Genomic DNA, 25887 nt, shown 5'->3' with positions numbered 1-25887 from the left:
CCCAACATCAAACCATAAATAGGCCATTTAGCCCAATCAACCATCACAAAGAGTCACAATTGGTCCTTCACCATCTCCACCCAAATTACAATCGTACCCCCACACCAACCATCTCCTCATTTCTCACCCTTTGTTCTCAAATTCCTCTCAAATCATCATCTCTTGCTATAAAACATCCCTTTTTTCAAATCTTTACCACCTTTTTACATACCCTTTGCACTGATTCGTTCTCTGTACCCAGAAGCCCTGATCTATCGGTTTTTATATTAATCTAAGTGTTAATTTTGAATATGTGAAACCAAACCCTAAGTTTGATTCGTAGATCTGTATTGGGGAACCGATGAAATTCAACTTTAGTGAGCTGGGTTTTTAGTATTTAGTATTCTTACGTGATTTTGTTTACGGGTTTATAGGATTTGGGATTTATGGCTGATCAAGTGTTGGAAGGTGGCAGTCAACCGGTTGATCTATCCAAACACCCTTCTGGAATTGTTCCTATTCTTCAGTAAGTTGTTTTTTCGGGTAATCGAGTGGGTGCTGTGTGTGTGTTGATGGGTTTATGTCTGTGAAGTATGTTGGAAATACTATTGTGATTGGTTGTGATCATTTACAGCTAATTAATGTTCATTTACTGCTGCTAATTAATGTTGGCATCATGCATATACTTTGTGTGTGTTCATGGGTTTATGAACCTGCAAATATATTGGAAAACTCACGACTGTGACGAGTAGTGATCATTAACAGCTAATTTATGTTGATGTTTAGCTCTTGTAGTGTATGTAGTTTGTCGTTAATTTGAAAACTTTAGTGTATGTGCGATTGTAGTTTTTGAGTGGTCTCATGTGCAATTTGTTAGTTGGCTGATTATGGAAGCTAAGTTGGCGTGCATTTGTTGAGTTAGAAAAAATAGGGGTGTTTGGCGTAAACGGGCCGAGCTGAGCTCAAGCTCAACCTCTGCTTGTTTTGAGCTTTGTTTGTAAAGTTAGAGCTTAGGTCGTGATTGTTTCTTTCAATTTCATGCTCGGTTTGGGCATAACTCATTTATTATTTTTCATTTGTTTGTATACTTTTAATTATTTTCTATATATTTATAAATCAAAATGGTATATATGTTAATGATCTTTATCATTATTTTGAATATAAATAACAGGCTGGTATAGGCTACTGAGCCATCTCGAGCTCAATAAGTAAAGCTCGGGGTCGGGCTTGTTTATTAAACAAGCTTATTTGAAAGCTCGAGCTCGTTAAAGCGTAGCTTAATTCGAGCTTTATCGATCCGAACTTGAGTTGCTCAGTAGTGGCTTGGCTCATTTACATTCCTATTGAAAAGGGTTGGTCTTTTGAGTATTCGGCTAACTTTGGCTACTATATGGAGTGGTCAACTATCAGTTATAAATTGCCATATTGAATTTAATTCCTATAACGAACTATTATACATTTTCATTTGTGGCCTTTTGTTTGTCTTTTTTTAATTCATTCTTGTGACGTGTTGTTGCACAACGTTTAATGTCTACTTTTTGCCGTTTTTGTATGCTTTGTTTTTCTTCGCAACATTTTGAACCAAGAAACGCATTTTCTTCTGTGCATACAAATATACAATAACCTAAATGAAAAAAAAAATCCTTCTTGAGCACATTGCTAATAATCAGGTTGTCTGTACTTATAGGAACATTGTATCCACGGTTAATCTTGATTGCAAACTAGACCTTAAAGCAATTGCTCTACAAGCACGTAATGCAGAATATAATCCCAAGGTATTCTTTTAATCTCTGAATAAATGTAGCTTTTTTAGTTAAATATCTAAAAAATGTTTATTTATAGTACCCTTTTTTGTTAATGATGTTCAGCGTTTTGCTGCTGTTATCATGAGGATAAGAGAACCTAAAACAACTGCTTTAATCTTTGCTTCTGGGAAGATGGTAAGTTTTTTTAAAACTCTGCCTTGACTGCCAAAACAAAAATTTTGCATCTACTTTACTTTTGCATCTACTTTGGTTAAAAACATTACGCCCTGCTTGCGGTGCGCACATATAATGTATATATGTGTGAACCCTTGGGTGGGCAAAAGTAAAATTGCACTAATTTTGACGTTATTTTACTAATCACGTGAAAATAACGTTAAAAGTGGCGGAAGGTTAATCAGGCATCATGTGGTGGCGTTGATAGCCGAAAGACAAGGGCACAGCACCAATCAGCCGGTGTCCCGATGATTGAGTGTTATGTGTCTTATGTCCAAGGCTTGATTCAAAACTACTATCGAGCCGGGGGTCTCACCGGAAGCAGCCTCTCTATCCCTATGGGATAGAGGTAAGGCTGTCTACATCTTACCCTCCTCAGACCCTACCATAGCATTGCTATTGGTGGGATATACTGAGTACGATGATGATGATGATGATGATGATGATTTGGTTAAAAACATTCCGTAAAATTAATATTGCTTATTATCATACGTTGACTCAGACTGATAGAGTCAAATATTTAAACTTGGGTACTAACATACAAAAATGGTAATTGATCCAGGTTTGCACAGGAGCAAAGAGTGAACAGCAATCAAAACTGGCAGCACGAAAGGTACTTGAAGACTAAAGCATTAAATCATTTATTCCATGTAGTTTGTTATGTTCTTACGCATTATGTTATTTTTTCAGTATGCTCGGATTATTCAAAAACTTGGCTTCCCGGCTAAATTCAAGGTAATCTTGTAATTTTCTTATTATCCTTTTGTTATCTAAGTATCAGTTATACGCCTTTTAATTTTAAATATAATGCTCTTTTTTGGTTTGTAGGACTTTAAAATACAAAATATTGTCGGCTCGTGTGATGTCAAATTTCCAATTAGACTTGAAGGCCTTGCATACTCTCATGGTGCTTTTTCAAGCGTAAGTTCATTAAAAACGGATCTTATTATGAAATGGATCAAACAAAAAGTTGCTAAAAGGGAAACGAGTCAAATAGGTGAAAGTCAACCAACGTCTGATTGTAATGCATACCACCTCCCAAATTGTTTTTATATGTATATTTGAAATATTAGTGTAGCAATGCTGATTTCCTCTTTGTTATTAATGCATTGAATATCGGTATGATAAATAAAAAGTTGTCCAAAGTGAACCATACTAAAGATGACTCGTTTGACCGAACTAATGGTTTTCTTGGTGGTTGGTATACATAGTATGAACCAGAACTGTTCCCAGGATTGATTTATAGGATGAAACAACCGAAGATTGTTCTGCTGATATTTGTTTCAGGGAAAATTGTGTTAACAGGCGCGAAGGTATGATTGGCCTTTTTTCAATGTTTTAAGTTATATGGGAACTGTAGAAAAAAAAATGTTTTTAATTATTGTTTGATATGTAATTTCAGGTTAGAGATGAGACCTACACTGCGTTTGAGAATATATATCCGGTGTTAACTGAATTCAGGAAGATTCAGCAGTGGTATGTCACCTAATATGAGACTTCTATGTATTTCTTTCTGTTTTTAATTTTTTGTACCGTTGTACGGTTCTTTAATAATTATTTAAATGTGTTGATGCAGATTTGGGACATATGGTTTTGATGATATAAAATGGGTGAAGTTGACTTCTGAGGGTTTGACATGCAATGTGATCTTGGCTTTTACTTCATGGATGAGATCTTTTAATGTAAATATATGGTGGAAATGGAAATTATCATAATGAGATATTGCCAAGTTTTTATGATCCAAAACAGGGCTTTTTTTTAATATATATTAAACGTTTTTAGACATTTTGTTTTTTTGATTTGTACAACCAAGTGATATGAAAGATGTTTAGATGGTTGTTATATTTGCATGCATAAATATAGTTCTGTACAATATAGAACTAATTTTATGTGAATAATCATGAATGCCCCATAAGTATATGTACATGGTGCTGATAATACATAGCAGGAGAGAGCGAGTGCATTGTGCGGTACATAACTGTTTTATGTATTGTAGTTATAACATGTGTGAAGATTTCTGCGGTTTTTATAATTATTTACTTAAAATTGGTTTTATATTGAATAATCCCATGTACTTTGAATTATTTCATTGTGATTTCATACTAAATTCACCTTAAGCCTATCTTGGTCTTTGGCGTCATTGAGAAAATAAAGTAAAAACATCAACTGGACCTAATAAACTAGTGATACTAGGGGTCTGTGTGTGTCTGTTTTGTGTATGTGTATGTGTATGTGTATGTGTTTGTTTTGGTTGATTGTTTTCGGTTTGATGTATAAGCTGGATTTAGTTATGGGTTGGTTTCGGTTTTACATTTAGGTTTGAAATATTTTTGTTAATAACTTGTTAATTTATGTTTATATGTTACACATTTGGGCCTAGATTTTTTTATCTTCACATATGTTACTTAAAATTTGTAAAGGTTATATAATCCATAGTTTGGTTAGGGGATGAGACGGATTATAAACGAAATGGAACTTTTAACTTTCGGTTTTAGAAGGAATAAAAAAACAAAGCATCTGGTATAAGTTATTTGAGTGTCAATTTATCGATTAATCTCGTTTCGTTTCAATTCTCGTTTTTTTTCCACCCAGCATGACATGCAAGGGGAAAACTTTATTAAGCATCTAATGTAGAACAGTTAATACAACATTGCAATGTTATAAGTCAAGGGGCAAAAACTAAAGTATAGAATAAGTTGAAGGGTCATTGATGTTGTTTACAACACATATAGTAACAGAAAAACGAATCATTTTAACAAGGCGTGTAACGAACAATATCGTGGATGATTTTACAATATTTCCAGATTCGCTATACGTCTTCGTCATGATTCACAGAATTGTAAGTTTCATTCTCTCACTCCATGTTTTCAGCTTATCATTGCGATTTTAGATGAGATTTTTGAAATTCTTTTCGTTATCTATCGATAAAAACCCATAATAATCCTGTTTAGATTTAATCCAACAATGTTAATACAATAGCTGCATTTTGAATTAGAGGAATTTAATTACATCAAAATTCCTTAAGGATTCCATCATTTTTATGGTAATTACTAAATCCATTGGCCACAAAGTTTGTTTATCGATCGGTTTTTATCTCCTAGGCACGTTAGGATTATACAAAGAATAAATTGATAAGAAAGGCAAATTTTTAATATCAAATTTGTCAGTTTGACTCAAGGAGTGAAAATTTGATTATTCACAATATAGTTCAGTTTTATTAAAATTTTCCAAATTGTTACGTGCAGATTAGGAAGATAGAATCATTAGAGAGAAACGTAAAGAAGACGGATTACTCCAAACAAAAACATAGCTGATCTCTCATTAGGGTTCATAGTGTTTAAGTACACCGTTGCACGTTAACATATTTACACCTAGACCCGTATGATATTACCTAACGACAATAAAGCCCCTGATCTCAAATCTACCGAATCACAAATTTTATAAAACTGAACTCTTTGCTCGCATTTTGCAAAAAAATGCCTTCTTTGCAGCTCAAATCTGTAACCCTGAGGTTATCTGTGTTCTTTTACCAGTCTTGCACGAGCCGTGATTGCTAAACTATGCCGAAGGATACAGAATATTATGACATCTTGGGAGTCAGTTCCGATGCATCAGCATCGGATATTAAAAAGGCCTATTATGTCAAAGTAAGTTTTCTTATTCTTTCTTTCAAAGAAATACTGCTACAAAAAAATATGTTCAAAAATATTAGTAGTTACGCTTTCTAATGTTTTTGAAGGCACGGATAGTTCACCCTGATAAAAATCCAGGGGACCCAAAAGCTGCTCGTAATTTTCAGGTGCTGCTAACTTAATACATCATTTGCTAATGCATGTCGATATGTCGTATATTTATATGATTTGTATGCTTGAAGGTTCTTGGAGAGGCTTATCAGGTTCTAAGTGACCCTGAGAAGCGTGAAGCGTATGATAAAAATGGAAAGTCAGGTGTAGCGGAGTAAGTGTGACGCGTCATCTATTTGCACCAAGAATTGTTATCATTGTTACTATTATTGTTATTATTATTATTATTATTATTATTATTATTATTATTATTATTTTCTGGTAATTTGTTTGTAGTGATACAATGGTAGATCCTGCAGCTGTTTTTGGTATGCTGTTTGGTAGTGATTTGTTTGAGGATTATATTGGACAACTTTATATGGCGTCCGTACAGTCAGTTGAACTTGAAGAAGAGGGACAAGTTCCTGAAATCCGCAGGATGAAAGTCCAAGAGAGAATGAGGGTATACATTATTCACTGACTTACCATTTTAATCGAGGGTTTAATCCTTCAGTGATAGGTAACACGTGTCCTCCTGTGATTGGTGAAAGTTATTGGAAACTAAGAATAAAAAAGTCAAACTATTTTCGTAATATAAATATGTCGAAGTTTATTTGTTCATAGCCTCGCTCAACTGAATATTTTCATGATTTTCCCGTTATTAAAAGGTCACTGTTATTTCAATGTAAAGGAATTTCAAAAGGGAAGGGAAATAAAGCTCATAACAAATCTAAAGAATCGCCTTCGACCATTCGTCGAAGGCCAAGCGTCTGAATTTCTAAAATGGGCAACATCAGAAGCTCAGGGGCTCTCACAAGCCGGTATGTGTTTTTAAAGTCAACGTTTGACTTAGCTGCAGTGGCTATATTACATACTGATTGCTAAACATTTCAGCTTTTGGTGAGGCTATGTTACATACTATTGGCTATATATACAGAAGACAAGCTGCGAAAGAACTTGGAAAATATAAACGTTATATGAAGGTCCCGTTTTTAGCAGAATGGGTAAGGGATAAAGGCCATCAAATGAAATCACAAGTTGCAGCTGCTCAAGGTTCCATAAGTTCATAAAACTAGAATAAATAAAAATGTTTCATTTTTTTGATAAATTAAAGTTAACCTTAGGAAGTGTATTGTATTTGTGTTATTTTATGAATGTAGGCGCGGTGTCTTTGATACAAATACAAGAGGAGTTAAAGAAGTTGAATAATTCAGAAGCCAAGGAAGAGCAGATAAATAAAGCTATAGAAGAAAAGAAAGATCAAATGATTAATTCTCTTTGGCAGATTAATGTTGTAGATATTGAGACAACCTTATCGCATGTCTGCCAAGCTGTAAGTTCATGTGTCCTCTAGTGAAGTAAATATCCGTTGTGGCAATTTCAACTTGTTTACTTCTGAACAGGTCAAATGTTTTGTTCTATTTCTTTTATCTCTAACCAGTTAAGGTTAAACGGGTAAAAGAAAGACCTTAACTATAAAGAAACCACTCAATTGGGTTAAACATGTCAAAAGCCGTCTAAAGTATACTTTTGTTCTAAAAGAGAGAACTGTTATTGAAATAGTATAACGTTGTAGTCATCTTTTGCACACCAACTACTTTTTTTTTAAAAAAACAAGAAGATAAAAACAGGCACTAGGGGTCTGCGTGGGTGAGTTTTGGGCTCAATCAGAACCAAAAACCGAAATTCGGTTATTCGGTTTTTGAAAACTATTCGGTTTCGGTTTTTACGATCGGTTTGGTACGGCTTTACCATTTGGGCCGGAAAATTGGCCCAAAGCAATTATTTTTGGGCGCAAAATTTTTATGTTAGTTAATGATTAATTTATAATTACGCAGCCTAAATTATTTAGGCCAAGCCGTTCGTTAAAATTTATAAATTACGTAACATTCAAAAATAAAAATTATAATCCATATATTTAATAACAAACACTAAAAATTAATTATTTTTCGATTTCTAGAAAATAAGAAACCAAAACCGAACGGTTCTTTTTTTTTTTCTGGTTATTTTCATGGTTTAGTAATTTCAGTTGGGTTATATCGGTTAATTTGGTTTTGGATTGGTTAATCGGATTTCTGCTCATCCTAAAAAATGCTACGGTTCAACCCAATCCGACCCAAGTGCTCAACCTGCTTTGACTGGTTTCCAGCCTGACCCAATATGTGTTGAGTGTTGACCCATTACAAACGTGATTATTTTTCAGGTGCTCAAAGATCCTAGTGTTTCAAAAGAGGAGGTAAAGCTACGCGCGATAGGAATGAAGAAACTTGGAACAATATTTCAGGTAAGCTATAACATTTTACTTGAGCGACTTGTTGCATGAAGTACAGGAAGAAAATGATTGAGTTGTGTGGAATTTTCAGGTCCACATAACTGGAAGAGCTACATATAAGAACAAGTATTGAATAGGATATACCCTCTATACATTTTCAATTAACTTGTTTAGTATTGTTAATTTGTTATGTTAATTTGTTGCCTGTTTACTTGCCACTTTATTGTAACTGTTTGAGCTTAGCAATGAACATTTCTAAGATACTGGTATTGTTCAGTTACACGTGCTTGCGATTTCCCAACTCGACTTCCTCTGTGAATGTCCATTTGGCTAGTCAACTACAGGAGAATGTTCATTTAACCAAGCTCTGCCCAAAATGTCCATGCTAGATCATCTCGACCGACTGACTTTTAATCATTAACTTGATGCTATTTTAGCAACCAGATTCTGCCGCTTGTCTTAAAACCGTGGGTTTGATGTGATTATTTTGGCGTCCCCGACAAGATTATATTTTGGCTTCCGACGAGATTTTTTGGAAAACTTGCAGAGTTGAATTGGCTAAACATCCCGTTGAGTTAGTGATTGAAAATTCAGCGGGTTGACTGGTTTTAGCATGGACATTTAAGGAGGTTGGTCAAATGGACATTCTCTCGTTGTTGATTAGTTAAATGGACACTTTGGTCATATATCCCTTTTCTTATCCATATTTTGTAGCGTGAAAATAAATATAACAGAGTTTAAACCAAAAAACTTTGGAAGAAAACTGTTATACTGTCTTCAGTTAAACTTGAACCAGAACAAATTCATTTTCAAAAACACAGAAGTATAAACTTTAATCACTTTTATGACAACAGAGTCTATCAAGATCATTCAATACAAGTAGAAATAAATAGTACAGATGCCTATATAATTTAGGTCTTCAAATACACTATTATGTATATATTGAATATGTATTGTTTTCAGGTTCAATATACAAAAAGTAAATTAACATATGAACAATTATAAACTATGAGCAGCTAAGTTCAACCAATGACGAACCAAAAGCACGTACAAGTAAACATTAAAAGTGAAAATCATCAAATCTGTAAATAGTATTAAATATTATGTAACACTGATAAAATCATACAGAAAGTTGAGATAATCTAAGTTAGAAAGAACGTAAAGTGTTATGGCAATAAGCATTGAATAGTTTAAAGTTAGTTACGGAAGGTTCCATGAAAAGATTCTTGTTTATTGATCTGTCAATTATAATTTGGAAATTTTACATAATCAGACAACGTACACACTCAACATCAACAATCCAAAAGACTTGCTGAACCCATTTCATACGTTCTAAATTCTTAACTAGAATTGGACCACAAACGATTAATTGATGTTGATGGAGCACATTATGAGGTGGAGGAATCCCAACATTTGGAAGCAAGTTCATCCAAATTCTAATTATAATGTCTTATCTATAATTGAAATGTGAGTGTTTAGCAAGTAGTAAGAGAGAATGGGTAATTATTCAAAGTTGGTTTACTCCTTTTTCTTCATCAGTTTTTCTTCTTCATCTTCTTTCAGTCGCGTTCATAAATGTCCAGATGAACAGAGGGACGCCTTACTTGTATTTTCACAAAACATTTCCTCCATTAATCTACCACGTGAAATCATTTGATATGGACGAATATTGTAGGGCTTTGCATGCAGGTTCTAGTTATGATCAAGTTAAGATGAACTGGGACACAAGTATAGATTGTTGTGATTGGAATGGGATCACTTGCAGTAACTTCACCGGAGACGTTATCACTCTTAACCTTAGATGTGGCCAGCTACAAGGTATATATGAACCATCCTTCCTAATTCTACCTTTTTCATGTTCATGTAAAGGTCCTGTTTTATATTAATCTCTCTTAATTGAAATAACAATCAGTTAGTTTTATTTATTTGTATTTTTTCTATAGAATTATTATTAGTCAAAGTTAATTACTGTACTGTCTTTATCATATTAAGGAGATATGATGTAATTTTGTTTCATACCTAACTATATATTCTCACTAGCTTTTGAATTCGTGTATTACACTGGATTTGTCATATAATAAAAATAAATTATATCATTTATTTCAATTGTGATTCTTAAAATACTTATAAATTAATTTAATGGAAAAAAACAAACGGGTGGTTAACAAAAAGTACTAAAATAGCATGGTTTTAATGGAAACGTTAAGAAATTTTAAAAAATGTATTAAAGTTGTGTAATTGGTCAAACCTCAAGTATGAAAATGAAACTTAATTCAATAATGAATAAAATCCATACTATGTTATAACCCACTTGACAAAATGGTTTTGACCCATTACCCATGAATAGCTAGAATGAATGAGATGAGAGATTAAGAATTAGAAAAAATGTAGGTTTGACACCTAAGCTTTATCATTTTCTTTTATTAGTACCGTAATATATATACTAGTTTGATCCTCCCGTGTTACGAAAGTTTATTTAAAGTTTTGTTTTTAATCGTTTTGCTATTTTATGATGATTATTTTATTTTTTAACGTATTTTTGTTTTAATTTAATACATATATATTAGTTTGTTATTATATTTTTTAACGTTTGGGTTTTATCAGTTGAGATGTTTAGATTTTTTAGATTTTTAACGAACACGAGCACGTTGATTTTTTTAAATGTACAAACATGAACACAAATATTTGTCTAATGAAAAAGAGGCGGTGAGATAGTTGACGATGGTGGGTAGTATTGGAAGTTAACCGACGATGGAGATGATGTACAATCAACGAAGAACATGTAAAGCAGATAAATTAAATTGGGGTTTAATAATGAAAGTGTTTATCAATAAATGAGATCTTATAACCCATTTTAGGGCTATTAGAGTTTGGTAAGACACATAACCCGTGAAAATTATTCTTTGACAATTAAGGGGTTATTTCACAAATAAATGAGATGTTATAACCCGTTTAAAGGTTATCCGGGTTTGGTGACGTGAAAATTATTGTTTACTTATGAAATAGTTTTACAAATAAATGAGATGTTATAACCCATTTAAAAACTATCCGTGTTTGGTGAGACCCATATCCACGAATTCGGGTAAAATGCATGAGAAACCTCCATTTATAAATCAAGCAATCTGGTGGCTTTAGAGAATGGGGGGAACAACCTGAGAGTGACACATAGGATTTTATGGTAGACAATTATATAAATAGTTAGATTAGATTGTACCCATATACTGCTATAGTTGGTTAATAATGCAATAGACTTTATGGCCTTACGCTATTTTATAAGTTTGTTATCTGGAATAACCATTTATTGACATTTAATTTAATGATAACCATTTATTGACATTTATTTGTAAATTAAGGATTCTCATGCATTTGACCCGAATTCACAAGGATAATTGTAATCAAACCTATATATTCTTTAAACGGGTTATAGTATTTCATTATATTAAAAATTAATACACCAAATATTTAATATGAAAATCATGTAAAATAGGGATATACTAAAAATTAATATATAATTTTAAAAAAAATATATTTATAATTAAGAAACAATTCTATAGTAAAAAAAATAAGTGGTTATGGGTCTCACCAAACTCAGATAACTTTTAAACTGTGTTATAGCATCTCATTTATTTGTGAAACACTTTCATCATCAAATCCTAAGTATATTATTAACTTTCTTATAGTAAATAATATTTAAAATCCTAAAAAATATATAAATATTATAAACGAATAACGTAAAACAACTTTGTAATACAAGGGATAAAAGCTAGTTATAATATAAACTTGGATTGTTATTTAAGTAATAATAATAATAATAATAATAATAATAATAATAATAATAATAATAAGATGGTATTATTAATAAAACAAGATCATGCATATCATCATTTTTTTAAATAATTTATTAATAATAAATTATAACCGAGCCATAAAGTCCAACTCTAGTTTAAAGTCCGCTCCATGTTTATATATCTAATGTATAAAAAAATAAGATATTATTCGTCAATACTGGTTAACTAATTTAAGTGGATTTTATGCTTGTTATCCAAGGTGTAACTCTTACGGATCATAGCTTGACCAGTCGCGTTAACTTACTCGAACCGATCAATTATTTCCAAGAGTTTTCATTATTGTATAAGTTTGCCTTCAGGAATAACCATTTATTGACATTTAGTTTAATAATATGATAGGTGTGTCGGAATTGGATATATTGTTATCTAGCCTTCCAAAGCTTGAAGCAATTGATCTCTCTTACAGCGGCTTATCTATTGTGACAAAAAATAATGTTGAGTATGTCAACCCTGGTTTTCGTGAGTTACGCTTGGCTTATTGCAATCTAATCGTGTTTCCAGATTTCCTACGCACCATGAAAAATCTTCAAATTTTAGATCTAGCTAGCAACTATTTATCGGGTCAAATTCCTGCTTGGGTAGGGGAGATTGGAGGAAATAATTTGACTTACGTGAACCTCTTAGATAACTCCATATCAGGCTTGCCAGAATTCGGGTCAGATGGATTACAATTTTTTAATGTGGAGTCCAACCTAATTCAAGGACCATTTCCTCCATGGATTTGTGACAAGAATCACCTTGAGTTTTTGGATATATCAAATAATAATATTAGTGGAATGGTTTCACAATGCTTGCAAAATAGCAGCTCCACTCTAGTGTCTCTGACTGTCAACTCCAACATGATTCAAGGACCATTTCCTTCATGGATTTGCGACTTGGGCCGTTTGTTGTATTTGGATATGTCGAATAATAGCTTTCATGGAGAGATTCCGCAGTGCTTTGGAAATATGCTATCCTCACTTGCAATAATAAATTTGGGGGAAAACAAATTCAATGGCACCACTCCAAAAGTTAATGGGTCGTGTGAATTTTTAGAAGCACTTACCTTAAATGAAAATAATTTACAAGGAGAGGTTCCAAGTTTCCTGCCCAAGTGTCGATCCTTGAAAATACTTGAACTGGGAAACAATCAATTAAATGGCGCATTCCCTCATTGGTTAGGCGATCTTCCAAAGTTGCAGGTTCTTAACCTCACATCAAACAATTTACATGGCAGCATCGAAGCCCCTGCTGCAACAACATTTCTATTTCCTAGTTTGCGTATTTTAGACATAGCCAATAATGACTTTGTAGGACCTCTTCCTAGAAAATATTTTGAAAGTTTCAATGCCATTAAGGACGTTGAGAGGGATTCGGATATAGAATTTGTGAATGCCAGTCCTTGGAGTTGTTACTCTATTCTTTCTTTGAAAGGTCCACATTTCTTATCTACGTGGATTTTCGTTACGAAGACAGCTATTGATCTATCTAGTAACAGATTTGAAGGGGAGATTCCCAACGCCATTGTCAACCTTAAATCCTTGAGGTTTCTCAATTTATCCAATAACAATCTCACTGGTCAAATCCCACATGATCTAGGAAATTTTCTCCGTATGGAATCGTTAGACCTATCTAGGAACCAACTCGTAGGAGAAATCCCACAAAGCATTGAAAAATTGGCCGCTCTATCGTACCTAAATCTCTCACAAAACCATCTCATGGGGCGTATTCCATTAGGACCTCAAATACATACGTTTGCAGAAGACTCGTTTTTAGGGAATCCAGGACTATGTGGGGATCCGCTACCCGATTGTGAAGATTTAAGTTCCATAGAAGTTGAAGCGAGCGGAGGAGAGCACTGGATTTGCATGGAAGTGGTGATGTTGGGATTGGGATGTGGAAGTCTACTTGGAATGGTGTGGGGATATCGCATGTTGTCAACCAGAAGACCAAAATGGTTGAATGCAGTTGCTAATGCGGGAGGGCATACAAGACAAAAGAAGAGAAAACATGTACACATCAGGAGACAAAAGTAGTTTTGCTTTTGAACGGCACTTGTTTCATATGTTTCACTATTCATCAATGCAGATATACAAATTCTGTTTCCCTTTTTTACTTTTGAAAACAATGTTGTGAATATCGTATGGCCATATATGATTAAGAACTAAGATCATCATATGTTGTTACTCGTGTTATATCTTAAAAGCATCATGTGTTATTGTTGTTAAATCATGATTAAGTCTTTGTTGTCCTGTTTAGTTTTGGGTGAAGCCATCCCCGACATGCCGAACTTCATTCTCGGTATAGAACATGGCGGGCTGGTGTTCACCTTGGTACCATATAACCGCGAATTCCTTCCAGCCTGGCATCCTTTTCTTCTTGATTCTTCCAACACAGCGAGGCATTGAAGCCACAATATTCCTTCCAGCCAATATGTTTTTTGTTCGATACCGACCACCATGAAGTGGTGTTCCTACTCATACTGATCGGTTCGGCTTCCATGTCCCCGCCCATTGCCACCACCCTAATTTATTTAGTTGGTTTTGGTTGCTTACAAACATAAATAACCCTAAAATTTTACAATACCTAAAATTAGAGATGTAAACCACTAGGAACTTGTATAAGCATTATATGATAGTATTTCTTATTCAGACTTAACTAATAAAATACATCCAAATGGTTTGTAGCTTAATGGTATCAAAATATGTCACTACTAGAAAAATAGGCATTCCCGACTGTCTTTTCAGTTGCTAAATGGTCAAAATTTTCATGTTGCGATCAATTTGAAACCTAAAAGCTGTCGGAAATACGCATGACGCAGTTTCTCTATTGCGACCGCTTTACATTTGCGACTACCTTTGCCATCCAAATCTTGCGACCGCTATGGTTGCAATTTTCTTGACCACTGCTGCGGTCGCAAATCTTGTAACCCCCGTGATGTGGTAGCAAATCTTGCGACCAACTAAATGGCTAGTTACAGATTTGCAACTGATCTTTTTTGTGACTGTTTTTTGGTCGTAATGCAGTCGTAACTTTTTTGCAAAAAATATTGTTAGAAATTTTATATAAACACACATAAATTTACAAAATCATATAAATATAAATTTACAACACAAAATTAACTAAAAATTCCATCAAAGATGTTTAATGTTAAAAAGTTCTATTATTTAAACAGTATAATTGTGTTCACATTTTACCCATTAATTATTTACTACTTTTTAAAAGGGTAATGGCGCAACTTATTACCCGTTTTCCTTTTGTTTCGATGTAATTACTACTTTTTAATTTTAAAAACTTATAACTTTTATTTCAAAAAAAAATTACAAAGAAAGATAAAAGGTGTAAGGGTGTGCATGCCAAGTGAAACAGGTAACTTTACACAACATATATAAATTTTTGAACGAAAACCGAAAAACTGCACTGCCGAACGAAAAAAGAAGAGGGGCCGGGACACCCCTGGCCTTTAGTACTTTGCCCATGCTATGTATGATGATGCAACCATTATACTGTTATTAAGGGTTGAACCCAAACAAGTATATTTTTTGAAATACAAAATATAATCTCTAATCACCTCTATGACAACAAAATCTATCAAGATCTTCTAATACAAACAGAAATAGCTCCTCCATATGCAGAAAGATATTTTAGGTCTATATTATTATGGAATGGCCGGTTCTCCTTGATGTAAGGATGAAAGAGCGTGCTTTAAGTGTTTTATATTGTGTTTTACTTGTTTATATGTATCAAACACAAGTACTTTGATTGGTTTTATGTTTACAGGTGATCGGAGCTAAAAAGAGCTTAAAGGAGCGAATTTGGAGCATTCATGATGGATTGTAAATGAATGTAATGATATATGATATGATAGAGAAATAAAATACGAAGATGTGGCCGCAAACGGGGAGGAAAACGGAGTTGAAATGAAGATTTTATGAAGAAAATGGTGTTTTTGTGTTGTAGCCGCCGTAAGGCAGTGACCAGAGCTAGTAGCTTATGGTGGCCCGGCCGTAGCTTACGGCCGGGTCTGACGGAAAATGGGTTTTTGGTTATTTTTATGCCATATTTAAGGATAAAAACCCTAAGGTCGATTATTATTCTTTAACCATCAGTTTTGGGACTTCTTGGAGGCTACTTTACACCACCATAACACATCCTAATCACATGATTGATCCATGGAATCCTTCTTCAACATCATAATCAAGAGCATGAAGATCGAGATGCAAGGCTAAAGGCTTCATAACCATCTCCGGGTGTAGGGTTGAGTTGCATGTTTAGGTTTTGATATTCTATACTTTAACTTTGGATTTGGATTTGGTTAATCATTCGGTTGATCAATTATTTGTGTTTGCTTTTGTGCTTAAACGGGTTTTATTAATTGATTGCTTAATTTTTTGTCAGTTAATTGATTTGTGGTCATCAACAATTAGGATTAAGTTCTTTCGTCATTGACCCGTTTATCGTGAACCATATTATTGATTTTGTGTTTCAACAAGTAAAACTGATAATCAACTAGATTTTCATTAAGTCGTGTCAATTGTTTGATTCAGTTACGACGATCAACACAGTCAATCGTTAAGTCTTTTGATTTACATATTTTACAAGAAACCGTCAAAAGAAGTTTATCAATTCCCTAAATTGCTTCGAAACCCGAACCCTGGAGTTTGGTTATTTTTTATATCGTTGTTTACAAACTACTCAACGAAACCGCTTGACATCGTCTGTCCACTTAAATTGTTTTTATAATAAAATTTGAGTTTCACTTGCACTTTCCACTGACTCCCTATGATTCGACACCTTACTTGCCCTATCTAGTAAAGGTATTTAATAAGTGTTTTGATTGACCTTTCGACATCGATCACTCCCCTTCTTTAATCGGTTTGTTATGATTGTATATATATATATACTAGTTTTATCCCCCGTATTACGAGTTTGTTTTACATTATTTGTTTCAGGATGATCTAAATTATTAAGTTACAAATAAAGCAATACAAAATGTATATAGAAAAATGTATTACATCTATGTTTGTTCATTATACATAAATTGATTTGATTTATATCACAAAATGTTTTTTTTCCAAAAAAATGAACTTAATAAAAAAAATAATGCACGTGAAAAAACATAATCAAGAACACTCTGTCTTTTGAAAATTTATTCTTAGTATCATATATGTATATATGAAAGAAATTTGGTTATGAACCAATTTCGGGAATACTTCTTATATAATAATAGTTTCGACCTACACCATGAAAAAGATTTTGATAAGTTTGAGAGGCTTCTCGACTTTGTCAATTGACAAAAAAATGACATATTAACTAGTTCAATTTTATGAATGTTTTGTTTCACTTGAGCATAATTTTGTACAACATACTTCATATACAACATTTTGATCACTATTCAAGAAAAAATTAGTGTTGACACAAATGTTTCTAATTTGATAAACGTTAAAAGTATTGATAGGCTTGGATGTGACATGTCAGAAGCGCTTGTCATTTTTCTTAAATTTTAACAGGCATGTGAAAAATACTCAATGTGCAAAATCCCGAATCTTTTGACTATTTCCAAAAATATCATTAAAAATATATTCGAAACCCAATCACATTTAAAATTCTAACTTTCATAGGTTTTACATTTTCAAGTCAAAACTTTGAACCCGTAACAAGTTTTACGATAAATCTATTTGCATTCTCAAATTTTAAAAAATATTTAGATTACTACTTTTTTACGCGTAACAAATTTGAGTCAGATGTAGTTCATTTGTACCAAATGATCTATTTATCAATTTTTGTAACAATCAAATTTAAGTTTCACAAAAAACCTGAAGCAATCATTGAAAAAAAAACCGAAAACTAAATATGATAAACTTTATTATATTTTAAAGTGATTGGTATATACTATTCTTACAATTTAACACATATATGTATAGTTTACTAAATTAAAAAAAATCGATAGATTTAAATCATATATTTATAATTTATTTTATACGACAATGTTAAAAAACAATAGAAAAATGGATTTATTTATATAAAATAGATCAACTTTTAAGCACGTAGTTGTAAGTTAATGATTAAAAATTTACTTTGTAAATTGAAAGCATATTAGTGTTTTTTTTGTTTTTTTTATTTACAATTTTCAACAATATACATAGTATAATATGTTAATGATAACATTTAAATTATATTATTTTCAATATTTAATAAACATGGTTTGTTATTGGTTTTTGGATTTCACCAAGTATGTTGTGAAATATATTTTAACAATGTATAATACTATAATATGTATATATTTATTTGCATAAAAGTGTATAGATACAATATGTAACATCCCGAAATTTCTAAAGTAATATTTAATATATTATTTTGTCGGGTGAAATAAACGAGTTAGTGGAGCGATAATAATAACATCAAATATGAAGACTTAGTAGGATAATTAGATGGGATTAGATAGGGACCAAAAGGAAATATGGGCCTTCGGCCCATGGGCTTAAGAGAGTATAAATACCCCTTAAACCCCAATCCTTTCCATTCCATCCATTTACCCATCCTAATCTCTACACACACCCAAAACACACACGACCCGAACCAAGATCCAAAGGCGAGGACCCGAGCTTGTTGGTGATAGATCGTCGTGACGAACCAAAGCAACAAGACCAGCTCGTGTTCGTAGTTCGACTCATTTACGGTACGTTTATATCGAGAACTTGTTCGTTTAGGTTTGGATTAGTATAGAAATGATAGATCTGTGTTTGTATGGTAAAAACGAATCCAACAAAGCTAAACTTACTGAAAATGGTTATGATTTGATGGGTTAATTGATTGATAAAAGAACCCGTAACCTATAAGCCCAAATCGCACCCTTTAAACATCGATGTTAGGTCGATTTGATGGTTGGGGTTTGTAGGCGCTGGTCAGACGATTCCGTGGATACCTAAATCGAGTTATTTGGTTAAGAAACGAAGGATTTAAGAACGAACAGTAGTTGCAGCCGACAACTTCGCCTGCACGCTAAGTTCGCCTGATGAACTTCGCCTGCAAAGCTAAGTTCGCCTGATGACAACTTCGCCTAAAAGCTAAGTTCGCCTGATGACAACTTCGCCTAAAAGCTAAGTTCGCCTGATGACAACTTCGCCTAAAGCTAAGTTCGCCTGATGACAACTTCGCCTAAAGCTAAGTTCGCCTAATGACAACTTCGCCTAAAAGCTAAGTTCGCCTGATGACAACTTCGCCTAAAGCCAAGTTCGCCTAAGGTTTAACTTCGCCTAAAGTCAAGTTCGACTAGAAAATAGATTAAAAACGATAAATAAAAGTAAGCTAATACTAGGCCACCAGATTAGATAAGGCGAGTATTGATACGTGTAACTTATACAGTCAGCCGAGCTCAGTTAAAGAAGGGATTTACAACTATCGGAGGAAGAAGCAGAGTTCAGGTGAGTTTCTAGCCCCATTCCTTGTTATGTTTTCGGGGCTGTGTGCATACTCGATGTGTTTGATAATACATTTATCCTAAGTGATAAGTGTATGCCATATGTGATATATGTGATGGATATGAATGATTGCTTGTCGGTACGCGAACGATCTTCGGATATTGTGCGTACTGTCAGGTTAAAAAAATAAAGGTACGAATATTATATATCGAAGATGTATGAATATTACAAATGAATACTTGTCGGGGCGTGAACGATCTTCGGATATTGCACGTAACGACAAGGGGTATGGTTGTTAAATTAAGGATGTAAAGAACGCCTAGAGTGTTCTTATGCTATAATGTAATTATTGTATATGTGAAGTATGTGTATACAGGTACACGAATGGTATGTGAGTTCTACGTTCGACATAGTAAGTTAGGATGGCAAATCCCTCTAGCTTCTGTCGGACATAGACTCGGCTGGTGATGGCGTAGTTAAGGACTGCGGGCCTTATACGTAATGTAGATGATAGATGTAAACGTAGATAGGGACGATGGGCCTTATACGTGTTACAGATAATAGACGACAACGTAGTTAAGGACTGCGGACCATATACGTATTATAGATAGGCATCAGCATAGAGAAGGACTGTGGACCTTATACGTGCTGTGGTAGCATAGGGGAGGACTGCGGACCTCGTACGTGCTATGAATTAGGTTGCAAAATAGGGAAGGACTTGGACCTTGTACGTGTTGTGGAAGTGGGATGGTATAGGGAAGGACCGCGGACCTTGCAAGTACCATGAATGGTGAACATAGGTAAAGACTGCGGACCTTTTACGTGTTCACGACCTTGAGTACAGGTATAGACGGCGGACTATGAACGTACCCTCGGTAGACTGAGGTTAGTGATTGTAGATATGTATGTATGTATGGTAGTAAGTATGTATGTAGAACAGAAGGGTAACTAGTTAAGTACGGATATGTATCTTCGGATATGTATGTATGTGTATGTATTGTATGGCGTCCGATTAACTAGAACTCACTCAGCGTAGCTGACTTTTAGTATGCACGCAGGTGATCAGACCAAATAACTAGCATGAGGATGGCACATGGCATGGGTTGAACGGCTGGCATCTTAAGATGGAATAAAAGATGTTTTAAATATAATGATTTGTTTTATAATATTAAGGAAGAGATTGAATGTTTTGTAACGAATGCTTTAAGTAAACGTTTCCGCGAAAGTTTTAATGAACTCTGATTTGTAAGAACTGTGTTTATGAGTAAATCCGACGCTAAAGTAAGGCTACCGGGTTCGGGGCCTTACACAATATAAATAGATTTGAAAGAAAAGTGAATAAATTAATAAGATATAATAAAAATGGAGTGTAAAAGGAAAGTGAATAGTTATTTATCTATATCATATATTAGTTTTTGAAGGAAAAAAATTATGAGGATTAATCACAAACTGACACGTGTCTACAATTTTTTTACTTTATTAGAATAGGTAGATATAATTTTTTGGATTTAATTTTATTTATTATAAGAAAATTAATAATATATTTATGATTTGATTATGAAAGAGTTTTATAAATAAATGAGATGTTATTACCCAATTTAAAAGCTATTTGGGTTTGGTAAGACCCATGACCCGCTAGTTTTTTTTACTATAAAATTGTTTCTTAATTATAAATAATATTTAAAAAAAAGTAAGATATCAATTTTTAGAGTATCCTATTTTATAAGATTTTCATATCAAATATTTGGTGAGATTAATTTTTAATTTAATGAGACTTTATAACCCGTTTAAGGGCTATCTAAGTTGTGTGAGACCCATACTCGTGAATTCGGGTCAAATGCATAAGAAGTCTTCATTTACAAATAAAGCAATATGATGGTTTGAGAAAATGTATGGATCAACCAGAGAGCTTTTAAAGATTTCGTTTATATATATTAAAGATATAATGATCTTCTTTTTTTTTTGGAACGAACGACTTTCTTTTTGTATTTAGTCCACCACACTATTTAATTTGGAGAGCTCCATTGTCCACTATGGCCAGACTATGTTGTCTTAACAAAATGTAAATTAACATATCAACAATTAGAAACTAAAATACAAACAGTAAGATCATGCATAGTGGATAGCCCCTTTATGGAGGCGTGCATCATGTGACGTCACGTCATCATAAAAGGGTTGTACAAAAAATAGGTGTGGTGGATAACGCCTTTCCAAACATTACCACACTATTATTTTATAATTACATTTTAATTAAAAATATACATAAAAACAAATCCACTAATCATTCCCCATCAATCAACAACCTTCACCACCACTGTTGTGGGGAAAACACCCCCCACCTCCAAGGCGCCCCAAAGAGTGGGGTGGGGGAGAGGGGGTATAGGTGAAGTACACGCTCCACTAGGGATGGTCTAAAAATAACCATTCAGTGAGCCGTGTTAAGTTCTAACAATGACAAATCAAAAAACACAAGTAAACGTTATTAATAATTATTAATAGACAAAATGACAAAAAAACGTCCTTTATGTTTGCACGATTTTTCAATTACGTCATTTGACAAACTTAATGACAAAAAACATCCTTTATGCTTAAAAACTCTATTACGTTACGTCCTTTGATCCTAACCCGGTTAAATTTTCTCGTTAAATCCAATCATATGCAAGACATATAAAGGTAGTTTAGTCTTTCTATTGAAGTACTATTTGTATAACTTAAACTTTGAGCTAAGATAGAATATTTAAAGATAAATTTTCTCCATCTCTAAAAACCTGCAACTCCATCTCCTCTCTCCACACCACCACCACCACCACCACCACCACTATCATCTCTGGTCACCATTTTTTGGACGACCACTGCCATAATCTACTCCCTCTCTTTCTTCTTTACTTTGAATTTTAAAGTTATTTTTGAGCTTCTCACGCTTCAAGCTTCTCTTTACTGACTTCAAGCTTCTCACACTTGTGAAGACATCTTCGACCTTTTTATAAAAAATTACTACGACCAAACAGATATCCAGATCCCACAATTTCTTGTTATAATACCTTGGATTTTGGGTTTAGAAACCCTAATTCAGAAATTGGTTGTAGAAAATTGGGGGTTTTAACATTTGCTATGATGTTGTTGTGGAGTGAGTTAGAGAGGAAGTTGTGGATGGGTTTCAGTGGTTGACGGAGAGGTTGAGGGGGTACCGATGTTCGACGGCGATGGGGATAGCAGCTGGGAGATCCACAAATTAACGACGTGGCTGAGGAGGTTGGTGGGTGTGGTGTTGAAGAACGACAAGGATGGTCGATTTGGTTTTTCCAAGGTGTATCGTGGCGGCGAAGAATACGAGGAAGTGGGTGCTTAATGGTGATGGTGATGGTGATGGTGATGGTGATGGTGGTGGTGGTGGCAGGTCGTGGGTGAATTTTGGCTTGAGTAAATATGAAGGTGATAGTTACGGCATATGAAGGTGATAGTGACGGCAGGTGGTGGGTGGTGGCGGTTGGCAACATGTGGTGGTAGTGGTGGTTTTGGATATTGGAGAAAGAAGAAGATGGGGAAAAAGATGAGGATTGGTGGTGATGATGGTGGATTGTTGTTTATTATTATTTATATTACTTTCAAATAAAAGAAGAAAGTATTTATTTTTTTAATTATTAAATTTGTAGAAAGACAAAACTACCCTCATGTGCTTTGAACATGATTAGTTTTAACGAGAAAACTTAACTGGGTTAGGCTCAAAGGACAAAACGCGATAAGGTTTTTAAGCATAAATGATGTTTTTTGACATTAAGTTTGCCAATGAACGTCCATTGAAAAACCATGCAAACATAAAGGACGAGTTTTGTCATTTTGTCTTATTAATATGTGATATTAAAAAACATAGAGAAATTAAGAATGTAACGTGTTATTAGAAGACCATAAGCATTTAATAGTTTAAAAAATATAAGGTTCCATCAAATGATTAATTGATCATTGTCCAGTACAGTACAATATGCGGTGGAGAGGTCCCAACACGTGAATAATGCGTGGAAACGAGTTCAACCGAATTCTAATTTTAATTCTATTGTGAGTGTTTGTGTCTATAAATGAAATGTGAATGTAAATAGCAAGTAGTAAGAGAGAATGGGTAACTATTCAAAGTTGGTTTACTCCTTTTTCTTCCTCCTTTTCTTCATCAGTTTTTCTTCTTCTTTTTCATCTTCTTTCGGTAGCATTCATAAATGTCCCGATGAACAGAGAGACGCCTTACTTGTATTTAAACAAAACATTTCCTCCTCCTCCTCCTTGTATTTAAACAACACGCTTTACTTGTACAATGAATCGTATGTGGTCAACGATATAGATGAATATTGTAGAGCTTTGCATGGTTCTCGCTGGTATGATCTAGTTAAGATGAACTGGAACACACGTATAGATTGGAATGGGATCACTTGCGATAACTTCACTGGAGACGTTATCAGTCTTAACTTTGGATGTGGCCTGCTACAAGGTACGAGCCACCCCTCCTAATATATTATGCCTTTTGATATAAAGGTCCTGTTTTATATTCTTAATTGAAATAGCAATTAGTTAGTTTTCTTTTTTTAGTAGATAGAATATTATTAGTCAAAGTTAACTGTACTTACTATCCTTATCACATTAAGGAGAGATGATTTGATTTTGTTTCATACGTAACTATTCTCATTGTATCCCCATATGTAGTTAATCAATAATACAAATTATTTTATGGACGGTGTTTTCACTATTTTATTAGTTTGTAATCAAGAATAACCATTTATTGACATTTAATTTAACAATATGATAGGTGTGTCGGAACTAGAGGTGGTCAAAAAAACCGGTCCTCGAACCGGTTTGCCGGTTTAAACCGGAAACCGGTTATTTAAAAAACCGGTTTTTTTAAAACCGGTTTGACCGGTTTACAAACCGCCGGTTTGTATATCGGTTATACTTTTTAGAGCCCAAACCGGTTTTCAAACCGGTTATAAAAAAAACCGGTTTTTTTAAATAACCGGTTACTAAAAAACCGGTTAACCGTTTTTTTTATAAACCGGTTTATGACCGTTATAGAAAAACCGGTTAACCGGTTTTTTAGTAACCGGTTAACCGGTTAAAAACCGGTTTATTTCCGTTGTGAAACGGCTATATAGCCGTTTTTTCAATTTTGACCGTTTTTTTTTTACCATTCTACCCCCACAAACATCTATATATAGTTTAGGTTGGGTATTGGTTAGAACACACTCGATTATACAACTCCAAACGCTCTAAACGTTTATTTCATACGCGATTATTTTGTTATCTCACGCTCAATTATACCACATTACCACTCCATACGCTCTTATTTCGTAGTCGATTATCATGGCCTCCCAAAGTGCTGCTTCATCCGTCAACATGGGTGCCTCGAACACGGGAGAAACGGTCGTTCGGGTCATCCCCACGAAACGAAACCAAGATGTTTGGCAACATTTCGACCTATGCGAAATGTCTAACGGTAGCCAAAAAGCTCGATGCAAACATTGTTTGAAGTTTTATGGCAAAGATGCAAACTCCACTTTAAAAGCGCATGTACAAAGGCCCTTTTGCAAGGCCTTGAAGGACGAATCGGGAAGTAGTTCGCAGCCGGAGATGACGAATCAAGGAACGGTGTTTACGTACGACCTTGAAGCGGTACGTCAACAGTTTTCAAACTTTGTGATTCAACAAACACTTCCTTTCAACCACTTCGACAACCCTCAATTCACGGAGATGATGCAAAAGTATGTTCAACCACGCTACCAACACGTAAGTCGTTCGACCCTTAGAAGAGATTGTCTTAAAGCATGGAAAAACGCTAAATCCGAACTAATTTCATACTTTTCAAACTTACAAACTGGTGTAAACTTAACAACGGATGTGTGGTCGGTACCTAATGGTTCGCCCGACTCATACATTTGTGTGACGGCTCATTGGGTTGACCCCGAGTCGTGGCAAATGATGAAACGAACCGTTGCGTTTCAATTGTTTGATTACCCGCACACGGGTAGAAATATTTTTAAACTCTTGGATAAAGTCATTCGACAATAAAAGATTGAACATAAAATCTTTTCAATTTCGTTTGATAACGCGTCCAACAATACGGCCGCGGTTGGCCATTTAAAATTAAAGTATAAACCTATTTGTGATGGAGCGTTTTTTCATAGCCGATGCATTGCACATATTATCAACTTGGCCGTGCAAGATGGGTTAAACGTGATCGAAACGCAAAGAAACAATTTTAAAAGAATGTTACGAGATATTTTTAGCAACAATAAAACATTTTCAAGATACAAAAAATTTTGTGTAGAAGCTAATTGTCAATGGTTGGGGCCAAATTGGGATTGTCCAACAAGATGGAACTCGACTTGTGATATGTTTGAGAAAGCCATACAACAAAAAGAATCACTAGTTGCGTTTCATCAAATTTTGTCAAGTAGGGGTAAATGTGCACCGTACGATCCTAGAAACTGGTTATTGATTGAGATCGTTACGGAGGTCCTTCAAATTTTTAAATCTTGCACAACTAGTTTATCCGGGGTTTACTATCCAACAAGCCCAATTGCTTTACCAAAAATTGCTGTCATGTGCACAAAGTTGAGTGAACTTCATTGTAGGGGTGCACCTTAT

The 25887-nt window shown here is 34.1% G+C and overlaps 3 protein-coding genes across 4 annotated transcripts; all 3 read left to right on the top strand.

Moving 5' to 3' along the window:
* Nucleotides 1-394: 394 nt before the first annotated feature.
* Nucleotides 395-3544, top strand: LOC143547155 (TATA-box-binding protein 2-like). 2 transcript variants are annotated; one of them, XM_077038648.1, is made up of 9 exons: nucleotides 395-505; nucleotides 1667-1754; nucleotides 1848-1919; nucleotides 2521-2571; nucleotides 2649-2693; nucleotides 2787-2879; nucleotides 3170-3271; nucleotides 3361-3434; nucleotides 3535-3544. In XM_077038648.1, coding segments are annotated over exons 1-9 (606 nt in total). In that variant the 5' UTR covers nucleotides 395-425; the 3' UTR covers nucleotides 3536-3544. The 2 variants fall into 2 exon arrangements, with proteins under 2 accessions (XP_076894763.1, XP_076894762.1); XM_077038647.1 differs by lacking the exon at nucleotides 3535-3544 and having other exon boundaries at nucleotides 3361-3480.
* A 1951-nt stretch (nucleotides 3545-5495) lies between these two features.
* Nucleotides 5496-8724, top strand: LOC143547158 (chaperone protein dnaJ 10-like). Its single transcript, XM_077038650.1, has 9 exons — nucleotides 5496-5605; nucleotides 5698-5757; nucleotides 5833-5915; nucleotides 6038-6203; nucleotides 6432-6561; nucleotides 6635-6793; nucleotides 6901-7073; nucleotides 7944-8024; nucleotides 8104-8724. The coding sequence occupies exons 1-9, from the start codon at nucleotides 5519-5521 to the stop codon at nucleotides 8143-8145; spliced, it is 981 nt and encodes a 326-aa protein (XP_076894765.1). The 5' UTR covers nucleotides 5496-5518; the 3' UTR covers nucleotides 8146-8724.
* A 783-nt stretch (nucleotides 8725-9507) lies between these two features.
* LOC143547157 (receptor-like protein 6) lies at nucleotides 9508-13981 on the top strand. The gene is made up of 3 exons (XM_077038649.1): nucleotides 9508-9655; nucleotides 9702-9830; nucleotides 12200-13981. The coding sequence occupies exons 1-3, from the start codon at nucleotides 9508-9510 to the stop codon at nucleotides 13873-13875; spliced, it is 1953 nt and encodes a 650-aa protein (XP_076894764.1). The 3' UTR covers nucleotides 13876-13981.
* The last annotated feature ends 11906 nt before the right edge of the window (nucleotides 13982-25887 follow it).

This window comes from Bidens hawaiensis, unplaced genomic scaffold (genome assembly GCF_021521415.1).
Source record: "Bidens hawaiensis isolate Kalapana, Puna unplaced genomic scaffold, B.hawaiensis_p1.1 tig00014645_1, whole genome shotgun sequence".
Lineage (NCBI taxonomy): Eukaryota > Viridiplantae > Streptophyta > Magnoliopsida > Asterales > Asteraceae > Bidens > Bidens hawaiensis.
This window is presented reverse-complemented; position numbering and strand designations above follow the sequence as displayed.

Coding starts and splice junctions, on each gene's coding strand:
- LOC143547158 (XM_077038650.1), top strand. CDS start 5,519: ATGCCGAAGGATACAGAATATTATGACATCTTGGGAGTCAGTTCCGAT. Junction 6,562..6,634: donor TCAGGGGCTCTCACAAGCCG/GTATGTGTTTTT, acceptor TAAACATTTCAG/CTTTTGGTGAGGCTATGTTA. Junction 8,025..8,103: donor AACTTGGAACAATATTTCAG/GTAAGCTATAAC, acceptor TGGAATTTTCAG/GTCCACATAACTGGAAGAGC.
- LOC143547155 (XM_077038647.1), top strand. CDS start 426: ATGGCTGATCAAGTGTTGGAAGGTGGCAGTCAACCGGTTGATCTATCC. Junction 506..1,666: donor GGAATTGTTCCTATTCTTCA/GTAAGTTGTTTT, acceptor CTGTACTTATAG/GAACATTGTATCCACGGTTA. Junction 1,920..2,520: donor TCTTTGCTTCTGGGAAGATG/GTAAGTTTTTTT, acceptor TAATTGATCCAG/GTTTGCACAGGAGCAAAGAG.
- LOC143547157 (XM_077038649.1), top strand. CDS start 9,508: ATGGGTAATTATTCAAAGTTGGTTTACTCCTTTTTCTTCATCAGTTTT. Junction 9,656..9,701: donor TTCCTCCATTAATCTACCAC/GTGAAATCATTT, acceptor CTTTGCATGCAG/GTTCTAGTTATGATCAAGTT. Junction 9,831..12,199: donor TAGATGTGGCCAGCTACAAG/GTATATATGAAC, acceptor ATAATATGATAG/GTGTGTCGGAATTGGATATA.